This window comes from Uloborus diversus, chromosome 1, assembly GCF_026930045.1.
Source record: "Uloborus diversus isolate 005 chromosome 1, Udiv.v.3.1, whole genome shotgun sequence".
In the NCBI taxonomy this organism is placed as follows: Eukaryota; Metazoa; Arthropoda; class Arachnida; order Araneae; family Uloboridae; genus Uloborus; species Uloborus diversus.
This window is the reverse complement of record NC_072731.1, coordinates 83,155,700-83,179,479: the sequence shown is the minus strand read 5'-3', so window position 1 is coordinate 83,179,479 and position 23,780 is coordinate 83,155,700. Positions and strand designations below refer to the sequence as shown.

Here is a 23,780-nt window from a genome sequence, read left to right as displayed (position 1 = left end):
ACTGGAATAGCGCTCTTACATTGTAATTTATATATTCAGATAAAAAAACCATCAACAAACAAATGGAAATGATCAATCTTGATAAGGGAAACTAATGCGAATAATATGAACTGCAAACATAGACGGATATGTACGTACAATTTTAAAGAATAACAATGGTGAAACTTTGTTGTCTCACTTTCCGTACTTCTAGGACATTAAATCTCTCGTCCTTTCGAAAAAAGTCAAACACCATGAATGACTTTACTTGAGGAAGGTTATTGGATTGACCTTTCGTGAATCCTAGCCCCATGATGGAAAAAATGCTGGTTAAATGCTTTAAAAAGGCTGAAAAAGACAGTGCTATTCACCTCCTGGTAGGCGCAACACGGCATGGAAATGGAGCTCTGATCGGAACAGGGAAATGACGTCAGCTGCTGACGTTTTAGGCCACACCTCTTTTTTGCGCATCGCTCTTTAAAAAATTCATAAAAAATCAATCGTTGGTTTTAAAAATCCGGTCATGGTGAATTTTTGTGTTTTGTAAGCCTGTCAACATTGTGCAATAGTTAAAATTGGAATATTTGATAGGTTGATACTTCCCTATTATCAGCTGATTTAAACGTTTTTATTTTTAATGTTGTTGTTGTCCAAGATAGTATTGATAAATAGTTTTAGGTAACAATTTTGCAGGATATAAATAGCAACACATTAAATGTTGAATAAGGTAAACGGAACAATAAGCAGTTGTCAACATTCTTTAAACACTTTTAAATATGTTCGAAAGCCTTAAGAGCTACAATCAGTTTTACTTACGCGAGATTTCGAAGATTAATCCACGAAATTTTCAGTTTTCTACTTCACTCAATGCGAAAGTAAAATTCATTTCAACTTCCTTAGTCCGCCATTGAAATTGAAGTTGTCGTTGGACGACATGTCAGAGCGCGTGCGCAACGAGTCGCCCTCCTATTGAATGGTCTTTTAGCACTTTTGTTAACGTCGTTCAGCCACTGAGGAACCAAAAGCACCTTAACGACACTTCCTAGCCTCCGTTGCACCATGAGGCACCGTTTTTTCACCCTACTGTGAAATTCTTACCCCTGAGGCACTCCTGGTTTTAACAGTGTAGTACGCCTAAAGTCAGAGGGGAGAGGGAGAATTATGTCAAAAACTCCCAGAGCTTTTGCTACCTCTAGCACACCTTGCACGTTTGAATCCTATCAGATTAAAAAGGGAGGTTTAAATAACAAGTTCTGTACATTGCTTTTTAAGATATTTGTTTATTGAATAGAAAAATTTACTAGATTTTATTGCTTCTCAAGGTAATATTTTAATATGCAAGGTGGGTCGAAAAGAATAGGAGGTTTCAAACGTGTAGGGTAACGGCACCAGTAACAGACAGTCATAAGATTGGATTTTAAAAATAAGAATTTTAGGTAAGTAAAACTGATGTTGCTGTGGCCCATGTATACAGTGCAATCATCTAATGTTTATCATAGTGAATTTTTTGTGAGCCAGTTGGTATTTACAAGGCAGTGGTGGAAGGTTATGACCAGCTACCACGAAGTCTACCGGTGTTTTATGTTCATTTGAATTTAATAAGGATTTAGATCTAAAACTAAAGAGCATTTGCACATTTTTAAGAGAAAATGATAATTCTGTCCATTACTCATCCTTTCCTCATCCTATCTGTTACTGATTATAATCAGAGTTGTCGGTGTCTGTTACTGGGGGTCGGAACTTTTTTGGAAATTGAGCAAATAAAAATAGAATTAGCTAATACAGAAGATAAAGAAGCAGCCAAAAGTTAGATGAGATGTTGTTGCATGAGAAAAAAAGTTTGAAAAGTCTAAATACATTAAAAGGTTCATAAAATTGAGTTAACTTAAGAACGTTGTTTTAAGCATGCTTGTTACTGGTGCCGTTACCTTATATTTTTAAGATTCAAAATGGTAAGAAAACGATTTTTAAAAAGGGGGGGGGGGAGCAAGCATAAAGTCTTAATTCACTGCTCCCTTGATCACCATTTTGACTAACTGTATAACTACAACTCAAATTCCGAAAAATAAAATACTTTTATTTCTTGAGGAAAAAGCTTAATTTAACAAAATATAAGAACAAAGTAGGTATTTAAATGAACGTGCCGATTTTCTTAGATTCTAAATGATACATAACACTTCAAATAAACTTTATTAAATATTATCTAAGTCAGAATTATCCAAAAGTTTATAGTGATGATATTTTACATTGAGTTAAAAAAGAGAATTTTAAAATTAAAATTTGAAAAGCATTTTTTAAAGAAACAATATCAATATTCTGTAGCTTCATTTTTTGCAAGAATCACATCTTTAATCCTTTCAGATTTAAATTCCACCAGCTGTTTACATTCAAGGCTACTGATACTGTTTCCATACCCTCTTTAATGCGGCAATGAGTTCAGCTTTGTTAACGGGCTCTAGGTCTTCAACCTTTTTCTTTAGATTTGACGCTGCCACAAATTTTGAATGGTATTGAGATTCGTAGAGTTGCTTTGCTAGTTTATTACCGAAATCCTTCTTTCTGCTTAAAATCTGTGAGTCGATTTAGAGATGTGATACGGAGCGGAATTTTGCGAAGAGATAAAGGTGTCACTGAATATGTCCCTGTTGTGCCTCAGAAGAGGGCATCATGCAGTAATCCAGTATATCTTGATAAACAGTGGAATAAACATTGTTTTAAGATACATACAGTTGTCCAGTTCCAGCAACTCTCATGCCTTCCAATACCATAACGGATGTCTCAATTTGAGAGAACGTCTTACACAAGTTTTCTCAAGCGCTTCGCTCTTCTAATGGCAAACCCAAACACCTCTTTGATACATAACACTTCATCAAACTTTCTTCAACAGATATTACAAATAAAAATTCATCACAGAATAGAATACTTTCTCAGACTTGTTGCCCCTAGATGAGCTTCTCTTTGCTCCAGGAGAGTTGGGCACGTCCCTGCTTTATGTTCATCTTTGGTTTTACTTCGAGGACCCACAATTGCTACTGCAGTTTATGCAATCGTTTAAGTGTAGTTAGCTTGGACACGATAACTACAAATTCTTTCCAACACTTATGGATGTAAGAGGCATTTTAAAAACTGTTATTTTGGACAATTCACTGTGATTTGCGTTCATCTCTACTAGCTGTTGCATTATTTCTACTTCTTTTACTTCGGTTATTTTTTAATTGGTTGATCCTTCTATAGTCTTTTAAAATCTTCAAGAACGTAGATATTAAAGCCTTCTTTTAATCCAAGACTTACTGTTTTTTTTTTCTGACATAAACAATGATACATTGAGCAATTTCCTTGTTTCGAATTTTATCACGTTAACGACCTAGTTTCAGCAAAAGAACAACGAAAAATGTTCTGGGCGCCTAGCCTTATATTTGTCACAACTTACACAGTTAAGAGGCATGCAAATATTTTCGCTACTTTTCAAATTTACATTAAACGAATTGAATATTCTAATTTTTTGACCTATATAAAAAAATCAACATAATTTTCAAATTTGTCAACGACCCCTATATTGTTAAAATAATACTTTTAGATTGCTGAAATTGTTTCACCCATTCATTAATAACATGTTTTACTTTGTTTAACTGCCCTGCATTCATTTGGCCCGACTCAGTGACAAGTTTCACTAAAACAGTTAGGATATTCTATTTTTTTGAATTTGAGTTGTAATAGCACGTGAGACACAAATGATAAGACGCAGAGACATCTAGCGGCAGCCAATTGAAACTTTGAAACTCGCTCTTTCATTCAAGTTCTACCAAACAACTTGTAGGTCCAATATTTCCAAATCGGTAGACTTGAAAAACCCCACCATTTTTTAATCACCCTGTAGAATAAAATCAAGGCTTTAAAAAAAACTTATCAGTCAATATCTTAGTGCAAATACTTTTCCTGATTCGGTTAATATATCAACGCAATGTTATACGTTGTATAGTCATTGGAATTGGTGAACAAGGTTTGAGCAACCAGGACAAAATACTGCACATTTTGCAGCATGTGGTTTTTTTCATAATCATTTTCAATAAAAAAAAATAACTACATAATTACATTCTTTGCAGTAATTGCTTCGTGATGCTCACTTGATTCCAAAATTTACAACACAAGCGGGAGACACTATTTTTCCCCAGACCACCCAACTCTAGTGCTAATCTTAAAGCAGATAGCACCTCAGGTAGCTGAAAGGTTGTCAACAGGCCCTGATTACGAAAAAAGACTCAGGAAGCTTGAGCTTCCACTCAAAAATTTTCAAGAAGCTCATATATGATTTAAAACTTTCATTGCAAACTACAGTTTCTGTTTTAAAATACTTTTTCTCCTTGAGGACATTGCCAAACCAAGCGAAAAAACTAATTTAGCAGTTTCCGGTTTTTAACGCGAGAAAAACTCTGCAATTTTGCTCCAGTCCAGACACATGTTTTAACAACTAATTGTTGCATTACAATATAACAACATCAATGTTTGTGGGAAATGGGGAGTTCAAATTTCAACCTAAATTCTGCTTTACCACTTTTGGTAATAACTTTTCTAGCATCAATGAGTTTGCTTTCAATAAATGTAGAAACAAATCCCCAGACAAAAAGTATGAGGTCTCGAAGTGATAGTGAGCTTCCCTTAACCTCAGATGTTAATCACATCCTGGTTATCGGTGCTGGACATGACGAGTACAAAGGTTATGAATATGTCAGTGAAGTAGGAGCAAAAGCAATTATCATTCAAACTACTAAATTTCTTTTAGAACTTTTATGCAAAAATGTTAAGGGAGGAACAGTTGCATCTAGATATTAATTCGTAGAATGGCGTTGCGGGAAGCGCATAAAGGTAAAGCATGCGCAGATTTTATTCATAGTAACTTAAGATTATATTTCTCATTTCATTCTTTGTTTTCTTTCTTTCAAAGATTCCAGGAGAGCTCTGTGCTAAGAAGCAATTACAATGATTTGGAGATGATATCTCATTCTTTTTATAAGTCAGATTCAGAAATGAAAGATTTAGACCATATCTCCGAGTTTATCCATCTAGAAACCCAGAAGAAAGCATTCCATACGATAGAGTACAAGACTCTCCACCCTCCTGGGCAATGCACCAAATCATATTTGAGGCACTACATCAGATCCCCTGCTTTCGATCTGACATCTCGAGTTGACCGATGGTGCCATTCTGAAGATCCGCAACTGTATACACTTACTTTAAATATCACAACTCATTCTGCTTGTTGGGACTTACTTAGGTCAAAAACAGATCGTAAGTACCATCTTCTTCTTTTACGTTTTCCTTCCTTATGATGCGTATTTTATCAGATGTAGAATGGACACTCGATAATAAAGCTTTATACCGAGTAGAAACAAAAATAGATAAGTTGTTGCTATTCTAATAATCTTCTGGAGGAATTTTCTTCTTAGTGTCCGCAGACGGTTCTAACCAAGGTTCGAGAAATCACAGTACCCAGTTCGCCTTGGCGACTAAAAAATTACCTTCATAAATAGTTTTTACCAGAGCTGTGAAGTCAGAGGAAAAAGGACTGACTCCGGCTCCAACACGACTCCGGGAATTTTAGAGGCTTTGACTGTGACTCCTTTAGCTCAAAATCAGTCCGACTCCAACCCCGGCTCCGCAAGCACTGGGAGAGTTACGGACTTTGAGGGAAAATGACCGATTCCGATTATTCAAATATTAAACCTTTGACTCTCGACTCTGATTCCTTTACCCCAAAATCATTCCAACTCCGACTCTTTTACTTCGATTTAGACTCTGCAACCTTAATTTTTACAGAACAAGAATCTTTCTGAAGCTATTTACAAAGAGTTATCTTATAAACTCCGACAAATAGTTTGTCTTGCGCCTTTTTTCTGCCCTAACTCCTAACCAGGAAACATCACGATCAAGGAAATTCAAAAAAATTCCAAATTGGTGGCATTCGAAAGAGCATTGGAAAACATGTTTATGGCACTGAAACTACGTGCCCTCGTGACCACGTTATCAAAATATGAGGTCTTAAAAATTGCCGAAATTTTTAGTAAAGTCGCCAAATTTAGCGAGTTTTGTTCAGAAATGGAAGGTACGGCGCGAATTCAACATCTGCATCTGACAAGACATTTCACTTCCATATTTGGTCACCACCAAAGCGCGTGAGAAATATCGCAGTAATTCTTTACTCGGGGTGACTACCATGGCGCGGGGTGTCGTGGCACAGACTGCGGCATTGAAATTTTTAGGGGCTTGTGTTCCGGGATATTAACGTGCAACTGTATAGGGGAAAACGCCACAGCCCGAAATATTTGTTTTATTTTATTGTAAAAACAATGGAATTTTTTGTTATTCTTAAGACTGTCTGTTAAAAAACTGATGTTTAAAACTTTTATGCTTCTGCGGGTGAAATATTTCCACTGAAAGAGTTTATTCGATGATGAAACTGTTTTGAAAAAAATATGATAACCGTAGAAAAACGGTAAACACACTTTAAAGTCTTTCTTTTTTTTTTTTGAAAAGTCGTAAATCTGAAGTTTTCAACAGTTTCTAAATACGAAGAAAACGACATTTTTAAAAATTTCAAACCATGTTCTCAAATTAAAAAAAAAAAAAAAAACGATTTCTGTCAGTTATTTCCAGTGTGTTTTTCGTTATGTGTATCGTTTTCAAGTTATGTGTAAACCCTCTAACAAGTCAAATAAAAAAAACCTGTATTAATTTTTATTTTGCTCGTATTTGAATTCCCTTTTAACGTGAAACATAATTGGTAAAAGTGACTTCAGTATTTTTAAAAATGACTAAATAACATGCAATATGATGTGCATTTACGTTATAGCGACTTTCAGTTGCAGTGAGACTTTTTCGAACTACAGGGGTTGTTGTAATGAACGTCGACTATAAAATTTTTGATAAGAATCTGTTATGAAGTAATTTCCGACATCGTTAGTTTTGCTGTGCAAATTTTTGACATTTACTATCCTTTGTTTTCTTTTTTTTAATTATTATTTTTTTCGATTTTAAATTAAACATTTTCGCTAGCAGTGGTCAGACAATAAAACTTCATGAATGAAGACAGTGGCGGATCTAGCCGATCATTTTGGGAGGGGCCATCCAAAATTTTTGAACAAACTCTCGAGAAACATTATTAAAATGAATGATTCTAAAGGGAGAGTGAGGGTGTTTGGAATCCCCACTTCCTTAATATTTTACCTTAGACGTTCTAAAAATCTAATTTTAAGCTACTTTTGCACGTATTAGAGAAAGCGATGGAGGATTTGTGAGCTCTCCCTCCGAAAAATTTCGAAATTAAAGCCATAAATACGCAAATTTAGGCTCTCTTTGGTCTCGTGAGCAATACAACAGCATTTAGAGAACGTCCAAGTGTCTAAAGTTGGAATCTAGATATGATGCAAACGAAGGAGTAAAATTTTGGAAATAATAGTTCTTTTTCGAGGAGAGAGATATAATTTCTCTCCCAATTAAGGTTTAAATTTCTTTTAATGTAAAAAACATGTGTTAAATTTTATTATTTTCTCATAATATTTTCAATTTTTTTTTCATAAAAAAAATTCTACAATCACAAGGCTTTGGGAGGGGCCATGGCCCCCATGGCCCCCCTCTAGATCCGCTCCTGAATGAAGATAACTTTTGAAAAAATAAATAAGAGCTGGGATACTACAATCCATGATCATGTTCTTTCAACATCAAAAACTTTCCATTTTATTTTCAATATATAAGCTTTAATAAGCATTTTTTTTACTTATTCATATTAATTCTCGTACATAATTATTAATTACTTACAACACATTTCATTACAAGAGTACAAACTTAAATTAGTTAAGTAAAACACACTTGAAATGCACTTAAATTCTGAAATGCATTATTATCACGATTACAAAGTTAAATCCTACGTTCAATTTCGTTATAAAGTTGTAGCTCCTCTGGATAAAGCTCTCTAATTTCCATTTCACAGGCTTCATAGTTACTTTTTAATTTTACGCACACAAGTAAAGGATTAATTCGAAACATCGTTTACGCGCTTTGCAGATGACCACAAATGGAAATGAGTCTTGCTAGACGCAGGCGATGAAATCACGTGGTATTTTCCATTTCTTGCCAAGTCTTTAAATTTGGCGAATTTTCTAAGATTTCGACAGACTTTGACCCCCCATATCTCAAAAACAAAAGGACGAGGGCACACAATATTTGGGTCAAATTTTTTTCTAAAGATACTCTTTCGAATGCGACCATTTTTAACTTTTTTCATGATTACTGAACTCGTGATGTTTCCTGGTAAGATGTTGCAGTTGTTGTCGGTCTCTGGTTATAACATATAAGTATTTGATAAGTATTGAGTTATGCTTATATGGCATTCGATGATGGTTAAGACATGTCAGATTAGGAAAAAACTGTCAATTAAACAAATGTTACGATTGCCATTATCGAACTGCAGATTTTCATTTTCGGTGTCTGCAGTTATGAGGTATTTGCATCATCTATGCGACCGGTGCTAATTTTTATAAGAGTAGGTTATCGTCAGGAAAAATTATTTGTTCATATTTTTCGTATTATCATGATAATAAACATTCTCAAATAAACAAGAAGCAAAGGCACACCTCGAGTGAGGATGGGAGTCAAGCCCACCATCTCAAACGTATCAACTCATCGTTCATGCTACTTAGCTACTGACACCACGGGATCACAGATGTTGCCGTCCGTATTTTTTCACGTACACGTTGTTCGATTTTAAAGCACGAGATGCTTTCAGATTTAGAGCTGCTACGATTATATGGGAAAATACAACAAAAGTTGCTATAATAACTACAGCAGTTTTTTTTTAGTGTAACAAAAACGGGGGGTACTATATTTTCTGCGTATGTAAGCATACCATCTGCGATTAATTTGAATGAACACATAAATCAGAGTTAAAGTTTTGCAATTATTATTATTATCATTTTTATTTCATTATTTTTATTATTATTTTATTATTATTATTATCTATGTCTATACAGAAGAACTAAGTACAGAAAATGTAAGTATCATAAGCCTGAGTAATTTTGATGGTTTTATCTACGGCTCCTTGCCATTTTTCTGACAATAAATAAATAGCTGTCCTGAGATATGGAATGTGAAAAAAATGAACGGCATTTTCTACTTAATCGATGATTTACCTCGAAAAGAGTTGACCTGCATATTAGACTGTTGCAGGGTAGTAGATACCAAGTTAAAATGATGGGGACTGGGGAGAGCTAGTGAAGGAAGAGGTGTAAAACCTCGTAATCGAATCTAAATATTTTTGGTGAATTGTGGTCAGAATATCAGAATGGTGGTACGATTTCTTTGCAGTACACGCATGTGGATTCTAAGCACTAAAATTAGAGTTTAAGTTCAGTACTTCTCAAGTCTAAAGCCCTAAATCGCAGCTTGAGTAGCCACACGTCCGCCATCTTGGGACTAAATGCTTTTTTCTTTCTAGGTTTGCTATGATGAACTAGCCTGTTTTGCTTCTTGATTGTGGTGCCTTTTGGTTGTGAACCAATATGAAGTAAATAAGAAACCACAATCAAGAAGCAAAGAATGCTACCTCATCACAGTAGACATGACAAAAAAGCGGCGTTTAGCACCAAGATGGCCGACGTATTTAGAGCTTTACTGAAGTCTTCATCTGTCAGCTGTCCAACGATCGTTGAAGACTTCGGTTAATTTTGGCGCGGTTAGGTTGGAGTTGCATTTTACTGTTCTATCCAAAGCCTTTTCTTTAGAGAGCAAAGACTTCTACAATTGCCTGATTTCGATAGCTTCTGCCTAATTCGAAAAAAAGGTTTAATCACTGGTGACAAGTATTTTCGTCCATTGCATTCTCTCAAAAAGTTTAAATTATGCTACGGCTAATTACTACTGCATTTGCTACGGCACACTGATACCGTTGCATTTTTTATTTTATTTTATTTATTTACTTATTTATTTATTTATTTATTGTTATTTTTTTTTGCAACACCAAATGCTAGTGAAAGTCTCATATTTGTACTTTATGATTTCCTTCAAAACAGAGACGTTTCAACAAGTGCAGTGCTTCAAAAAAAAAAAAAAAAAAAACATGCATTTGTGTTCATATGCGCACGCATTCCATTAACCAGTGATTCAGCCCATCACAAATACACGTGTGCCAATTTAAGTCTAGAAATTCACATCTCTGAAAATGGTGTGAGTTTAGGAACTTGCCTAATACAGTAATACCCAATATTCCTACAAACATTCGGCACTGAATTCATCAAGGTGTTGCATAGCATAGACTCTATTGGAGAGTTTCGTTGATGCTTTTTTCTTCTTGTTTTAATAACTGCTACAGCTATTTTGGCCGTTCCTTATAGATTTTCATATTTCCTGCAGATGTAACTAATATTTCTCTCTCCAGTACATTGAGAATATCAACATAATTAATGTTTTATAATAAAAACACCGTTTATATTACACAGATTAAATTAAAGAACTAAAGCACTTTTTTTTCTCTTGTTTAAAAGGTTATTTTATTAATTTTGATATAATGCACACGAAAAATTTTTGACAGATTTTATCAAAAAGCAAAATAAAGGATAGAAATTCTCTGTAGGTTTCTCTATGAGAATTACTAACATAGCCGTTGGTTATACTGAGATATCGTTATTTACGATGCCAACACATATTTGTATACTCAATGGGGGAGCTTACATTGACCAAAAGTCGAGGTACATGTCCCTCTATCGCTTTTTCCCAAATTAGGGAAGAATGGGCCCGCTTTTATGCCGACTTTTTCATTGACTTTATGAACGCGTTCAATAAAGATACTACCAAGAAAACCTTTATGTAAACCTTCTCTAATGAATCAGTCAATATAACCTGCAATAAATTTTAAAACTATTCTCTATTAACGTTTATTCCTAAATCTCCTTAGTAAAACTTCAATAAAATAGTCCCAAAACCTTCATAATCTCAGAGTGTAGTCCCTCAGACTCCAACGTACCCTTCATTTGAAGGTCTACAAGGTGTCCTTATAACATCATCGTCTTCATCTCTCCCTATATATATAGGGTGAGCTTAAACTCATGGGGAAACTTTAAGAGGCGTTAGAACGGAGGATAAGAAGCAAGAATCATGTAGGACCATATGGTCACAAACGCAATGCTGATTGCTGACGCGTTATGCACCCAAAGTCAGAAACTGAAAAATGCAAAACAGGCCACAAATTTATCACACAAAGTTGATTTTACTCAACATTTTAGTTTTTAAGAAAGGTTTAAAGCGGTTTTTGAAATTTGCGGTCTGCAGCTGTAATACATGCACAGGACATACTTTCGCAATAACGAGCTATTTTGGAATTTTCATCATTCACTGCGGCCGACGCGACGCGTGTATTAGAGATACTACAGGCCGTAACATTTAACAACTGCTCTAAACGTTATTTAAAAACTAAAATGTTGTGTAAAATGGTTTTTGTGTTGTAAATTTGTGACCTGTTTTGAATCCCTAAACTTCTGGTTTTGGTGCTGCATGCACACATGCATAGCTCGTAAGCGCTACGTTTGCGACTATGTGTTCCTATGTGATTCTTGCTTCTTTTCGTCCCCTCTAACGCCTCTTAAAGTTTTGCTCAAGAATATAGATTCATCCTGTGTTTTACTTTTAGTGACTGTGTGTGACTTTTAGGTTATTTTACTGTGTGTGACTTTTAGACACATTTTAAAAAATGGTTCTATTGTTCTAGCAACTTATTCTCAGGGTTCGCCGATATATATCGGTCCATATATATCATGATATAGATCACGATATATATCCGATATTTATTTTGAAAATATCATGATATTTTAATATTTTCGATATTTATTTTTTGAACTAAGGTATTTTCAATACAAAAAGTATTTTAATGATAGTAATATTGTTAATTTATCATTAAAAATAACTAAAATGTTATGTACTATATTTTCACTATATATTACACTGTTAAAAAAATTTCCTGAAAATAACGGAGAAAGTACCGGCAGCAAAGTTGCCGTAAATATTACGTTTCCGTTCAATGACTTTCCGTGATTTAACAGAAGTTCCATTTCTTATTTCTCCGTAGTTGTAGTTTTCCGTTTATAAATTTCTCGTGACTGAACGAAAATTCCATTTCTTATTTTTCCGTTCATTTACGATCTTTCTGTGTTTTAACAGAATTTACGTTCCTTATTTTTTCATTGCGATATTTTTTCCATTTCTCACTTTCCCATATTTATGTAAAAAGATTTTATTTTAAAAAAATATTTAAAAAGATATGTCAAGTATTGACTTTTCGTTTCATTAAAAATTTAGTTCTTTAAAATGATATATAATACAGATATAGTTAACTGTTCTAAAAATATTACTTTTTTTTTATTTGCATTTGTTACTCAAAGATTTTTTAAATTAACATCTGGAGAGAGAACTTACCTAACATACCAAGCATCCATTTGCTGACCAAAACTTTTTATATCAACTTCAGATGAGTCAAATTAATCAAATAGTACTAGCAGAAAAATTGATGGATTTGAATAGGACACCAATTATCCCTGCTGATACTGTTCGATATTCCCTTCGTCGTACATTGTCTGGGGTGGCATGGAAAAACATACATGAAAAATATGATATTTTTATTTGCAGAATATGTCAAATAAAATGCTATTAAAAGCAGGTTGACGTTATCATATAATAATATACCTGATAGAGAGTACCGCATATCTATTGTGTTTAAAAACAGAATCATTGACATGCACGTGAAGAATTTTTGGTTCAGATGCTACATCCCCCCCCCCCCCCCAATGATATCCAAATTTTTCACTCATTGGAATCGCAACGTAGATTTTTAGTACATAATCATTATTACTTAAGCATATATCAATCAGTTCGTTTTACCCGAACTGTTTTTCCAAGAAACTTGCAATAATCTCAAATAAGTTGTTGGATAAGATCTTAATAAATTAAATTAAGTACTTATTGTAGCCAAAACTTTCATTGTATATATTAAAGATCAACAATACACCTTTATTTAGAGATTTAAAATAGTTACTTTCAGTATTCCAAACTGTGAAGCGAATCCCCCCCCCCCAAAAAAAAAGAGTGATTTTTCCTATCTTGCTCGCACACCACGATAATCTCCGGTATAGATACGAAATGGCATTTAGTGTATCAACTTTCAAGAATGTGTAAGAGTAATAAAAAATAACTCTATAATAGTTGTATAAATTCTAAATAAACTATCATCGGAATTCTATCAAATGCATATTAACAAGGAAAATACATTTGTATTAACATGTACAAAGATATTCAACAACACTTACATATGACCAGCGGTGCTAAATGCATCTGGATACAGCTAATCCAATAGGCTTTATTTTAAATTGATAACACGAGATCCTTAAACTATTCTCACTGCTAGAGCACACAATATGACTAACGAATAGAATTGTTCAAAGTATTGAGCAAAATATTAAAACCACAACAATATTCTAATACTGACTCGGTAAAACCCACATCAAATCACCAGGGCGATCAAACCACATCTGCCAGTCTAAAAATGGCGCGAACATTTTTCCAAACCTACAAAGTTCAAATGCTTATAAACAATTTCGACATACGAGTATATTACTCTCCAGACATGAAATAGCAAGCTATCTATTTTGTCTACAGCATCTGAGTTGTTATTCTAAATATATGCTTTTAATTAGCAGAATGTAACAGTGCGATTAATAAGCACTATCAATAAGTGATGTTTATCATGCCTTGAAGACTAATCGGAGCAAAGTACAGCACAGCGGCAACCCTAGAAATGGAAAAATTCCGTTTTCGTCGGGATGTTTACGTTTTTGTAAGGAAAAAATACATTTTGAAGCATTACGAAAATATTCTGTTAAAATCAGTCAGAAAAACTACCTGAGTTTTCAGGTTTTTTTTAACAGTGTAATACATCAGTAATATAACAAAGTAATATAATCTTTCTTTTTTACTTTTATTTTATATTCATAAAATTCTTAGTAATGTAACAATTTTAATTCATATTAATAGTGATTAATTATAAACATTGCTCAGAAAAAAAGAAAATGTCTTATGACTGTGCACCTACTAATGCATATTATTTATTTCTGAATCATATAACTGTAAAAGAAACTAACAGAAGAAAAATGAGTAAAACAGTTAGTGCTAAATTAACTCCATTAAAATTGATAGAAATGTAAAATGAAGTATAAGATATAAATAATGAAAGAAACCTTAATTTTAAGTCTACCTATTGAAAATATAATATAATAAAATAAAGAATGATTTGAGGGTGCATTTACTATTTTGAAGAATTTTGTTTGTGCTAATTGAATATATCCGATATGTATCAAAATATCCGATAATACATCAAAATATCGGATAATTTCTATATTTTCGAAAATATCATGATATTTTCGAACATTGCTTATTTTGATTCGTGAATGCTTTACTTTAATCCAAATTCTCACTAACGAAATGGAAACCTATTGTATATAAGTTATACAATGTTCATCATTTTGTGTGCTTAAAAGTAACTAAAACATCCTTTTTAGAATTCATTCAAGATATTAGAACCGATTATGCATACGAAGAATGTCATTATGAAAACAAACTAGCGACTATAGATGTCAGAGCCGAGTGGTTCGGAGAGAAAAATGTTGATCATAATAAAACAGCTATGTTTTGTAGTAAGGTAAGATATGTGTTTTATTTCGGTAATATAAGATTTATTCAAATGAAACCCATTAAGTTCGTCTGACATAGCGCATTCATTACACGTTCAAAGGTGTCACTTAACTACGTGTATGGAGGCACCATCTGTTGGTAGAAAGACTGACGCATGCGCAACGTTTGATGTTGTAAAGCGACGGGTGGTTTTACACCAAAGAGAAGGTGATTATACAAGTTATCGTTCACTGCGGAACATATCATTGTTTCTGACCACAAGGGCCCACTGTTTGTCGAGTTCCTGGAACGGGGAATCACCATCAATGCCCAGTATCTAAGACGGGCCATTAAGTTGAAACGGCCAGGCATGTTGTCCAAAGGTGCCCACACACGGCCAATGCGTTGAAGACGACGTTGCAGCAGTTTCAGTGGGAAACACTGGAACATCCACAGTACAGTCCAGGCCATTCACCGAGTGACTTTGACTTTCATGGGGCTGATGTTTCAGGGGTCAAATGTTTTTGGATCTCTGAAACAAGCTATTCGCGGTCGACATCTATTTACAACGGACGACGAAGTGTGTGACTAGGTCCAAGCCTGGATCCGTCAACAGCGTACTAGCTACTTCAAAGATGGAATCAACCGACTAATGTCTCAAAGGGATAAATGTGCTAATAGTTTTGACAACTATTTCTGAGTTAGTAAAATCGTTACCGTTACTTTACACTAGTGACCGAGTTTCATGTGAATGCCCCTTATATTTGGCCCAAGATTAATTTCTTCCGACAGTTTTTAACTCATGCCTATGATCTTTCATACGCTAAGGAATGTGTTTGGCTTTAGATAACTTTCACCTGAATTTGTTGTGATCCCCATAAATTTTGTTGAAAAAGTTGTTTAAAGTAATATAAGAGCAGCAGTTTCGATTTAACGGGAAGTTATTATTTTTACGAAAATAGTGGGAAAACGCAACGTGAACCTGCATTGAAACACATTTTTAATATATGCGGCAGTGAGAAACAAAGAGATGCAAGTGGACGTTTAAAAGTTTTGAGTGAAGCGCGTTTGAAGTTCAGATCCTAGGCAGACTTTGAATTTTATTCTAAATCACGCTGAGTAGCAGAACCTCCCCTGGGTTGCTAGTACTATTTCTTGCCCCAAAACAGAGGAGAGGTTCTGTTTTGAGGCAAGAAATAGTACTAGTTCCTTTTCATTTCTGCTGGTTATCTGCAAATTTTTAGTTTTGTCATTTGCATCCCTTTGCTTTTCACTGTTTTATATGTTCAATTGAAGTTCATTGAAACGTACGATTGTAAGAAACATATAAATACCGATACGTTGAAAAGTAAAAATGATAATCAACAACTTTTAAGAATGAATAAACAAATAAAGCAAAGTAAAATAAAATATGCGAAATAATATTGCATACATTTGTCTTGAGGACACTATGCAAACCTTTTTCAATGTAAAATTTGTGGGCTGTTGTCTGTAAAGACGTCCAGTAAAAGCGAAAAGATAGAAACGTTTTAAACTGTCCGAACATATGCTCCGTGTTCCTTTTGCATTAAAAAAGAACTTCCTAGTCGATCTTAACTCTTATGTAATTTGGTTCTTGAAATTTTTGTGCATTTTTTGAACCTAAAGGTTGTTGTTTACTTAAAATAGATTTTGTTTATTGTATTTATTCAAAAGAATCCGAAACGTTTGGGAACCCCTGAACTAGTCTATCTTTTCCGAAAACGCTGTATAAGCAAGAACAGCAGAACTGTACCAGTAAAATATGCCTGGTGATGTGAGATGAAGTTATTTAATTTTTCTTTTACAGAAGAGCAGAGAGTGTGCTAAACTTTATTTGGAGACAAAACATTACGGTTCTTCATCACTGGATCTATCTATACCGGCAGAAAACCAACCGTTATTATCTTTCAAAAAGAAGATGTCAGCCGACTATCCGAACATTGATGTTCAAGTTCAATACAGGGATTCTGAGGTATAGATGTTTTGTGCCTAACTAATACTTAACTGTTTTCTGCTCATGAATAAAACGTTGTTTCGAATATTTTGTACTTAATAACTGCTAACCAGGCACGTAGCTAGAACTTTGTTAAGGGGAGGGTCCAAGGTTGCACGAACTTCAAAAGAGGAGGCATACTAAAGCAGACTTAGTAGCTCATATTTACGTTAAAAAATAAATCCAGTTAAAACTAATTATGATAATATGATAATTAACTAAAATTAATTAAATAATTGAAATTGATAGAGCAATTAATTGGAATTAATTAAAAAAAAATTCATATTAAGTAGCAAAGAAATTATTGTCAGTTTATAAAATTAACATTAAACTCAAAATTATGCCATACATTTCCAAACATGGATAAAAAAATTCCATCACATAAGCTTCCTCTGTTCTGATATTTTGAAAATGAGTGATATAATTCCTACTAATAAAAAGTTCACAATAAAAGAAAATCAGAAAATGAACACTGTTCTAGGGATTACTTAGAAAATGCAGGTGATAATTTAATGAAATATTAAAGCTTTGTTTGATATTTCAACAAAATATGTACAAGTCATTTTATTTGAAAAAATAATGAAATTTATATCTATCGAGTCGAATGTATAACTCTATGAATGCTATATAACGTAATTCCGCCACTCTGTTCGATTTGAACAAGATTTTTAGCAAAATTCAACCACCCTCTCGACGAAAATATTAGCAAGGTTTCATTCAAAAAACTGGAACTAGTTCTTTATTTATTTACGTTTATAACATTCTCTTGATAATACGAAATTGAATGAAATTTCTAATTTTATCCGTTTTCTTATTATTATTTCTAACCATCATTTAAAAGCTTGAACAAACTATTAACTCTTTGAGGGACGGAGACTTCCTTTGCTGCAATCATTTGAAAAAAAAAACGTATTGACTTTTTTTTTATCGTTATTATTATTATTATTTTATTTTATTTTTTGCAACGAATTGGTAAAATAAGCTATCTTAGGATCAATTATGGTAATTTTTTTTCTTTCCAATGGGGCTTCGTTAGAGGCTTCAGCCTTTTCGGACATAGTGCGAACCACCAATATGGCATCTAGTCTTTCATATGCTGCCATTAAGGCGCGGATGTGACTGGCACAGGAAATTTTGACGCCGAGTTTCCACCAGATGGAGACACTTGAGCTCTTTGCGATGCGAAACTGCACTAGGGGTTTAATTTTGTCAGACCAAACGAATACCTGAGAGATCTTTTACCTGACGAGTTGGAATGTATAATGAATGAAATTAAGCATCTATGTATTTTTATTTTAACAACGTTTTGGAAAAAATGTAAATGATTGCTTTTTATAAATTTTTTTTTATAAGGTCATGACTGATTTGAACATTATTGGCAATTTTCGTCTGATGTTTTCAATTTGATGCTTCATTTAAAAGATCAAGAGGAGGCATTGCACCCACCTATCTCACCACCAAACACGAGTTCTGTTTATTCTGCTAATACAAAACAACTTCTGTACAAACCAGTCTTTTTCAAATTAAAAAAATAATTGTAAACAACTACAGGGAAAATGGCAATATGCTCTGTTACGAATTATCGTGACACTATTTGATTATAACCTGGTTACTTTACTGTCTTTATTAGCAGTAAGCAAGTGTTATACTCGAAAATTTCATAATTTGGAGTCAAGCGTCAAATTTTAATCATTTAGGTAGTCTTCGTCCCGTTTGCGATAATACAGCAGCATCAAATTAGATACATTTTCAACAATATGTATGCATAAAGCTAGCCAATTTTTGGAAACAAAACTTATAGGTTTCTTATGTATTCATAGGCCTCTGTTTGTAAATTTTTTGCTCCTCAGTCATCTGATGTTCCAAAGTCTAAAGACAATCTTTTGTAAAAAATTCTTAGAATGATTGTGGTTAAAAATCCAGTAATGATTTAAATCTACCTTCCAAAATTCATATAACAATAATAACACTTCTGATTTTTTCATTTTCAAATTGGTATAACTTCCATTTTAGAAGCAATTTTGTAATCGTCCTGTATTCTCGAAAGCATATCATATTTTATAACGTAGGTATTGACTTTTTTTTCTTTCTTCTATGTGATGTTAGTAAAACATATTCTATTGCAAGAAATAGCAAAAAATGTTAACTTGAAGAAATTAAGAGCTTTAAAAAAAATCTAATATAGAAGTGAAAAACACAAGAAAATGTACCTCGCATTCAGCTTTTTTTAATTATTTGCTTGTAACGCAGTAAATAGCAGAAATTTTCACCTAGTAATTTATAATTAAATGCACATGTCCGTTTTTTGTTACATTTAATGCTACCATCGCAATTATAAATGATGGATGCATAGATGCTTACTAAATAAATCCTCAGTACAATGGCGGTAAATAACGATCAGAAAATGTATTCCAATGAAGCAAATACAAATATGCTTCTCTTGAAAAACGGAACAACATCGAACAAAGATTTTTTTCTTCAGTTAAAAATGACTAACGGCTCTTCTCTCTGGACCATAGACTCACAATTCAGTAAGATTTAAAAGTACGAATTTCAAATAACTACTTTTAAATTGCATGTGTTAATATGGCCGAACTTGCAATTTCATAAACTGATCGCAGTAAAATATTTGAGTAATTTTCAGTTTCATTCTTCGCTTTATAAAATTTTGATACAGCGAAAAGTAATTTCGTTGTATCAACTTCAAATTTTATTTATTCAGTTATTTTACCTTCAAACAGAAATACTTTTTGGACATTTAATATGTTTCACGGCCATGTTTAAATATTGAGTGGAAAAACATCCGTAAAAAATCTAGTTTGTGCTAAAAATAAGACACAAATGTTCAAAAAAAAAAAAAAAAAAAAACTTTTCAGGATTAAGTTTAAAAGTTGTAAGCTTCCGGGGAGATAAGTAATCTATTATTGTTAAAAATAAACTAAAAGTTTAAATAAGATTATGAATCAAAATATAAAATAAATCTGAAATGAATCATACCAAAAATATAAAGACCAAAAATTAATTAATTAATAATTAATGTTTATTTTTTTTCTCATCCTCAAACACGCGAAATGTGTAGAATTTCTTTTTCGTTGCTGTCTGAACTTAGTTTTTAAATGGGAAAACAAATTAACACATAAAATTGCTCGTATTGTTAAGAAAACTTTAAAAGGAAACACTACAACTTACCTAGTTTGTGTAAACTTAATTTTCTTCTGATTACAATTTCGTTCAAGATATGTTTCCTATAAGTGTGTGGTAGAAAGATACTGTGTGTTAAAACAGAAAATAATAGGAATTTCAATTACTGATTCACCAGGGATGCACCTCACTCTGGCTGTCCTTCGTGCAGCATGTGTCTAGGAAATCAATTCCAAACGGGAAAAGAGTCGAAACAAAAAAAAAAAAAAAAGAAGAAGAAGAAAGAAAACCACCCCAATGAGACTGGGGAATGTTTGTTGACAATTACTTTGCCGATGGCAATCTGGTGGACTGAGGGAAAGGGGCCGAATTTCAAGGTCACAACCCAGCTGGGTTGAAAGAATACGGAAGTTCTTCGTTTTCGGACGCAGTACGCAACACAGTAAAAGACAGGCGGTAACTGGGAACCTGCAGTTATTGCACGAGGTTCTCGTGTTCTGAATTGACTCGGATGCGGGAAAACTGCTGATTAATGGGAATATTTAAGGGGAAAATACCGGGTTTCATAAAATTCCTCTCTTTGGAAAATTTTTGTTGACGTGAGGTGCAACAACCGAGAAAAAGCAGACAATGTTCTTTCGGGAAGGGGGGGTCTGGACCCCATGGACCCCCCCCCCCTTGGCTACGTCCTTGTGCTAACTTTTGTAAAGTACTAAGTGTGCAAATGTTTTGATTTTAGTTAGTAACATTTGAGCACTTAATATTAGAAAATATTGAATATTTTCACATCATCATTAAAGTGGCGTTAAGTACATTTGCATGAAAACTTTTCAATAGTAACGGTCAAGTTATAAAATGTTGCAAAAGTTTAACCACGGAGAGATGGCGCTTGAACTAGAAGCGGAAATAGACCGCTTCAATTTGTAATCGGTAAGATAAGCGAGAACGCGAGACTTTACTGCCCCCTTCTGCATTCTCGCTGATTCTACCTATTGCAAAATTAAATGGTCCGTTTTTATATTAAATTAACCCGTCATCTCTCCGTGGTCAAGCTTTATAATTTCTTTACTAGGTAATTCCAACTAAGTAATGTCCAGTATTTTTTAAGCAACAGCGATTGCATAAATTTTACGTTGTTATTATCATTTAACATGCCTATTTCAGCCGTTGTTTGGTATCTGCTCATTACGGAAAGATCTCAGGTATAAAATACCAGGCGCGACTGGTGAGGAAAAAAATATTTCTACGTTGATTGGTTCATCATAATTAGAGTCCGGTATATATGCAAATGCATACATGCAGGTACAGTTGCATAGTTTTGCTTCTTTTGAATTTAGGCATATAAAATTCTAAAAATGGCAAATGTCTTTAATAATTGTATATTACAGCACTTTGCATTCATTTTCGTTTTTTTTTTCTTTTTAAATCTTTAAGACGATCAAAGTTTAAAGTTTTTGTTCTTGACAAGGAGCAAAAAATCAAGTGACCCATGGGATATGAACACTAAAGTACTCGTGAGGAGTTCAATTTTTGGTCCCGGAAAAGATTTGACTGCAGATGCAAACATAGTTTTAATTTTGTAAAAAGGAACAGAGTTCACACCATTTGCTCACAGAGTTAACGATAACATCTGCTTGACGTCATTACTTAATGTTAGCAATAGCATATCGCGCCTCGGCAAGGAAAATAACACAACCCAAAAAAAAAAAAAAAGAAAAAAGAATCATAGCAGATTAGTCTCAAACATTATACGACCAAAAAAATTATGATGTGATGTTACGGATAGTTTTTGCTGTCTAAAAATAATGTATCTTAAAGTTCGAAAATATTTCTTCTAACTATGAAAATTTAATGATGAATTACTATTGATTGTATCGCTTTTACGCCACCAGGTACGAGTTACGAGGTTATGTCCTACATATATGTAGGCTAAATTTGTGCGAGTTTTGTGGCATGAAAGAGTATTAAGTTTAGATTTTAAATTTAGATTTTAAATCAATAGCTAGTACGTTTTCCCCAAATTTTGAGTTATGACATTTTCCTTGTCGGAAAACGATATGAAAGTAACAACTTTTCAAACATAAAAAAATATATTAGTGTGTATTGTTTTTTTAATGTTTAGTGCATATTTTACGGATTTTTGTATATTTTAAGGCACATTTGCATGCATATTTTAATAATTTCTTAATGGACATAACCTGGGCTTCACTCATAACTAAGTTATGTAATTGTTCAATAAGTAAACAGGGCAAAGTAATCTTATATGACGGTAATATGGTAAGGGGTACCTATGTATATATTATACATGCATCCAACACCAACGGAGAATGTCAGATCAAGTTATGTAAGAGTTCATGTCTTTGTTGCGATCAGAAACAGTTGCCTGAGTTGCAGTTGTGGAGATTATACGTGCTTTCTTGTTTTACAGTTCCGATTTTTTTTTTACAGTTCTACAGTAATCCGATTGCGTTTTTATGCGTTGAAAATTACAACTTTATAAGTTACTATTTCTTCTGCGTTAACGTTAAATACGCGTTTTTTCATTATTTATTCCGTTTCAAGTCTAATTGATGCATGTGATTAGGAATAAAGATCAGGTTGGTGAAGTACGCAATATGGACACAACATCGAGCAAAACACGGAATATGAGGCGAAGTAAGCTTCTTTTTTCTCCAGGTAAGGAATAATGGAGAAGTGAAAGTGAAGATGACAACGGTGCAGTGCGTGCTTGTTGCGTAGGATCATCTCCAAATGATTAGGGGTGAGAGGAAGCAGTAGGTTTGGTATCAGGGCCCGAATTCCCAATAGGCAGAGTAGGCAGCTGCCTAGGGCGGTAAATTTTGCTGTAACCACACATTTTTTAAATTATTTTTTTTATTCGTGAGTGTGAAAAATTAACATTCTTTCATTTTGCATAGGTACAACCTTTTCTTGCAATTTAATAATGGTTACTTTTACACAGCTCATGAAAATCAAATATTTTTCAAACATGGATCTGCGTAAAATAATAAGGGTGAAAATGAAAAGCGGGTGTTGATTTCAGAAATGTCATTGCGTTTGGCCAAAAGTCGCAACAAGATTAGAGTTTGACTAAGATTTTTTGAGCTATTCTAACGTAATTTCAGTACTGGTTTCTTGAGTGACTGACGTTTATTTTCTTTTTTGCATAATTAATATTTAAAAATTGCTTTCCGTTCATATTAAGTCTCGAAGGCAAATGAAAATGAGAGACGAGCGAAAAAGGCTGAGTGATTTTAAATTAAAAAAAAACATGCTTAATTAAAAACCAAAGAACAAAATTGAGTCTTCAAAATTTTTAAAACATGATACATATTTTTAAAATGGGCAGTTTTCAAAAGCGGAAACTCGGGACAATTTGCAATGTAATCCAGTTACAATTTATTGATGAAATTCATTGAGTGAACGTAATAACAGATGAAATTATTCAAATTGTTGATTCTTAGCTGAAAAAAAAGGATCAAGATGCTGCTATAAATAAAGATGACAGCTGATAAAATGGTTAACGCACAAGGCATTAAAGTTCAGTGCTCTTAAAATTCAGCTATATAGAAATTAAAGAACTAAGCTTTCGATTTCAAAACGCGGCTCTGATCACCTGATCAAAAGAGCACTAAAACGTAACTTTAAAAAACGTAAACGAATTCATTCGCAATGTAATCCAGTTACAATTTATTAATGAAATACCATTGAGGGAACCAGAGGCGTAGCTAGACCCGACTGACTTTCGGGGGGGCGGGGGGTTACTCCTTTTATATATATATATATATATATATATATATATATATATATATATATATATATATATATATATATATATATATATATATATATATATATATATATATATATATATATGTGCGTGTGTGTGTGTAAATTTTTTTAGTATTAAAAAAAATAAGAGGGTGGTGAATCTTACATACTT

General features: G+C 33.4%; 1 protein-coding gene across 1 annotated transcript in view; it reads left to right on the top strand.

The window, feature by feature from the left end:
• Window positions 1-23,780, top strand: part of LOC129234685 (uncharacterized) — a 93,692-nt gene that overhangs the window by 18,406 nt on the left and 51,506 nt on the right. Inside the window, exons 5-7 of the mRNA XM_054868729.1 lie at window positions 4,922-5,265; window positions 14,571-14,710; window positions 16,511-16,675. Of these exons, the coding sequence (XP_054724704.1) occupies window positions 4,922-5,265; window positions 14,571-14,710; window positions 16,511-16,675 (649 nt within the window). The remainder of the gene's footprint in view (window positions 1-4,921; window positions 5,266-14,570; window positions 14,711-16,510; window positions 16,676-23,780) is intronic.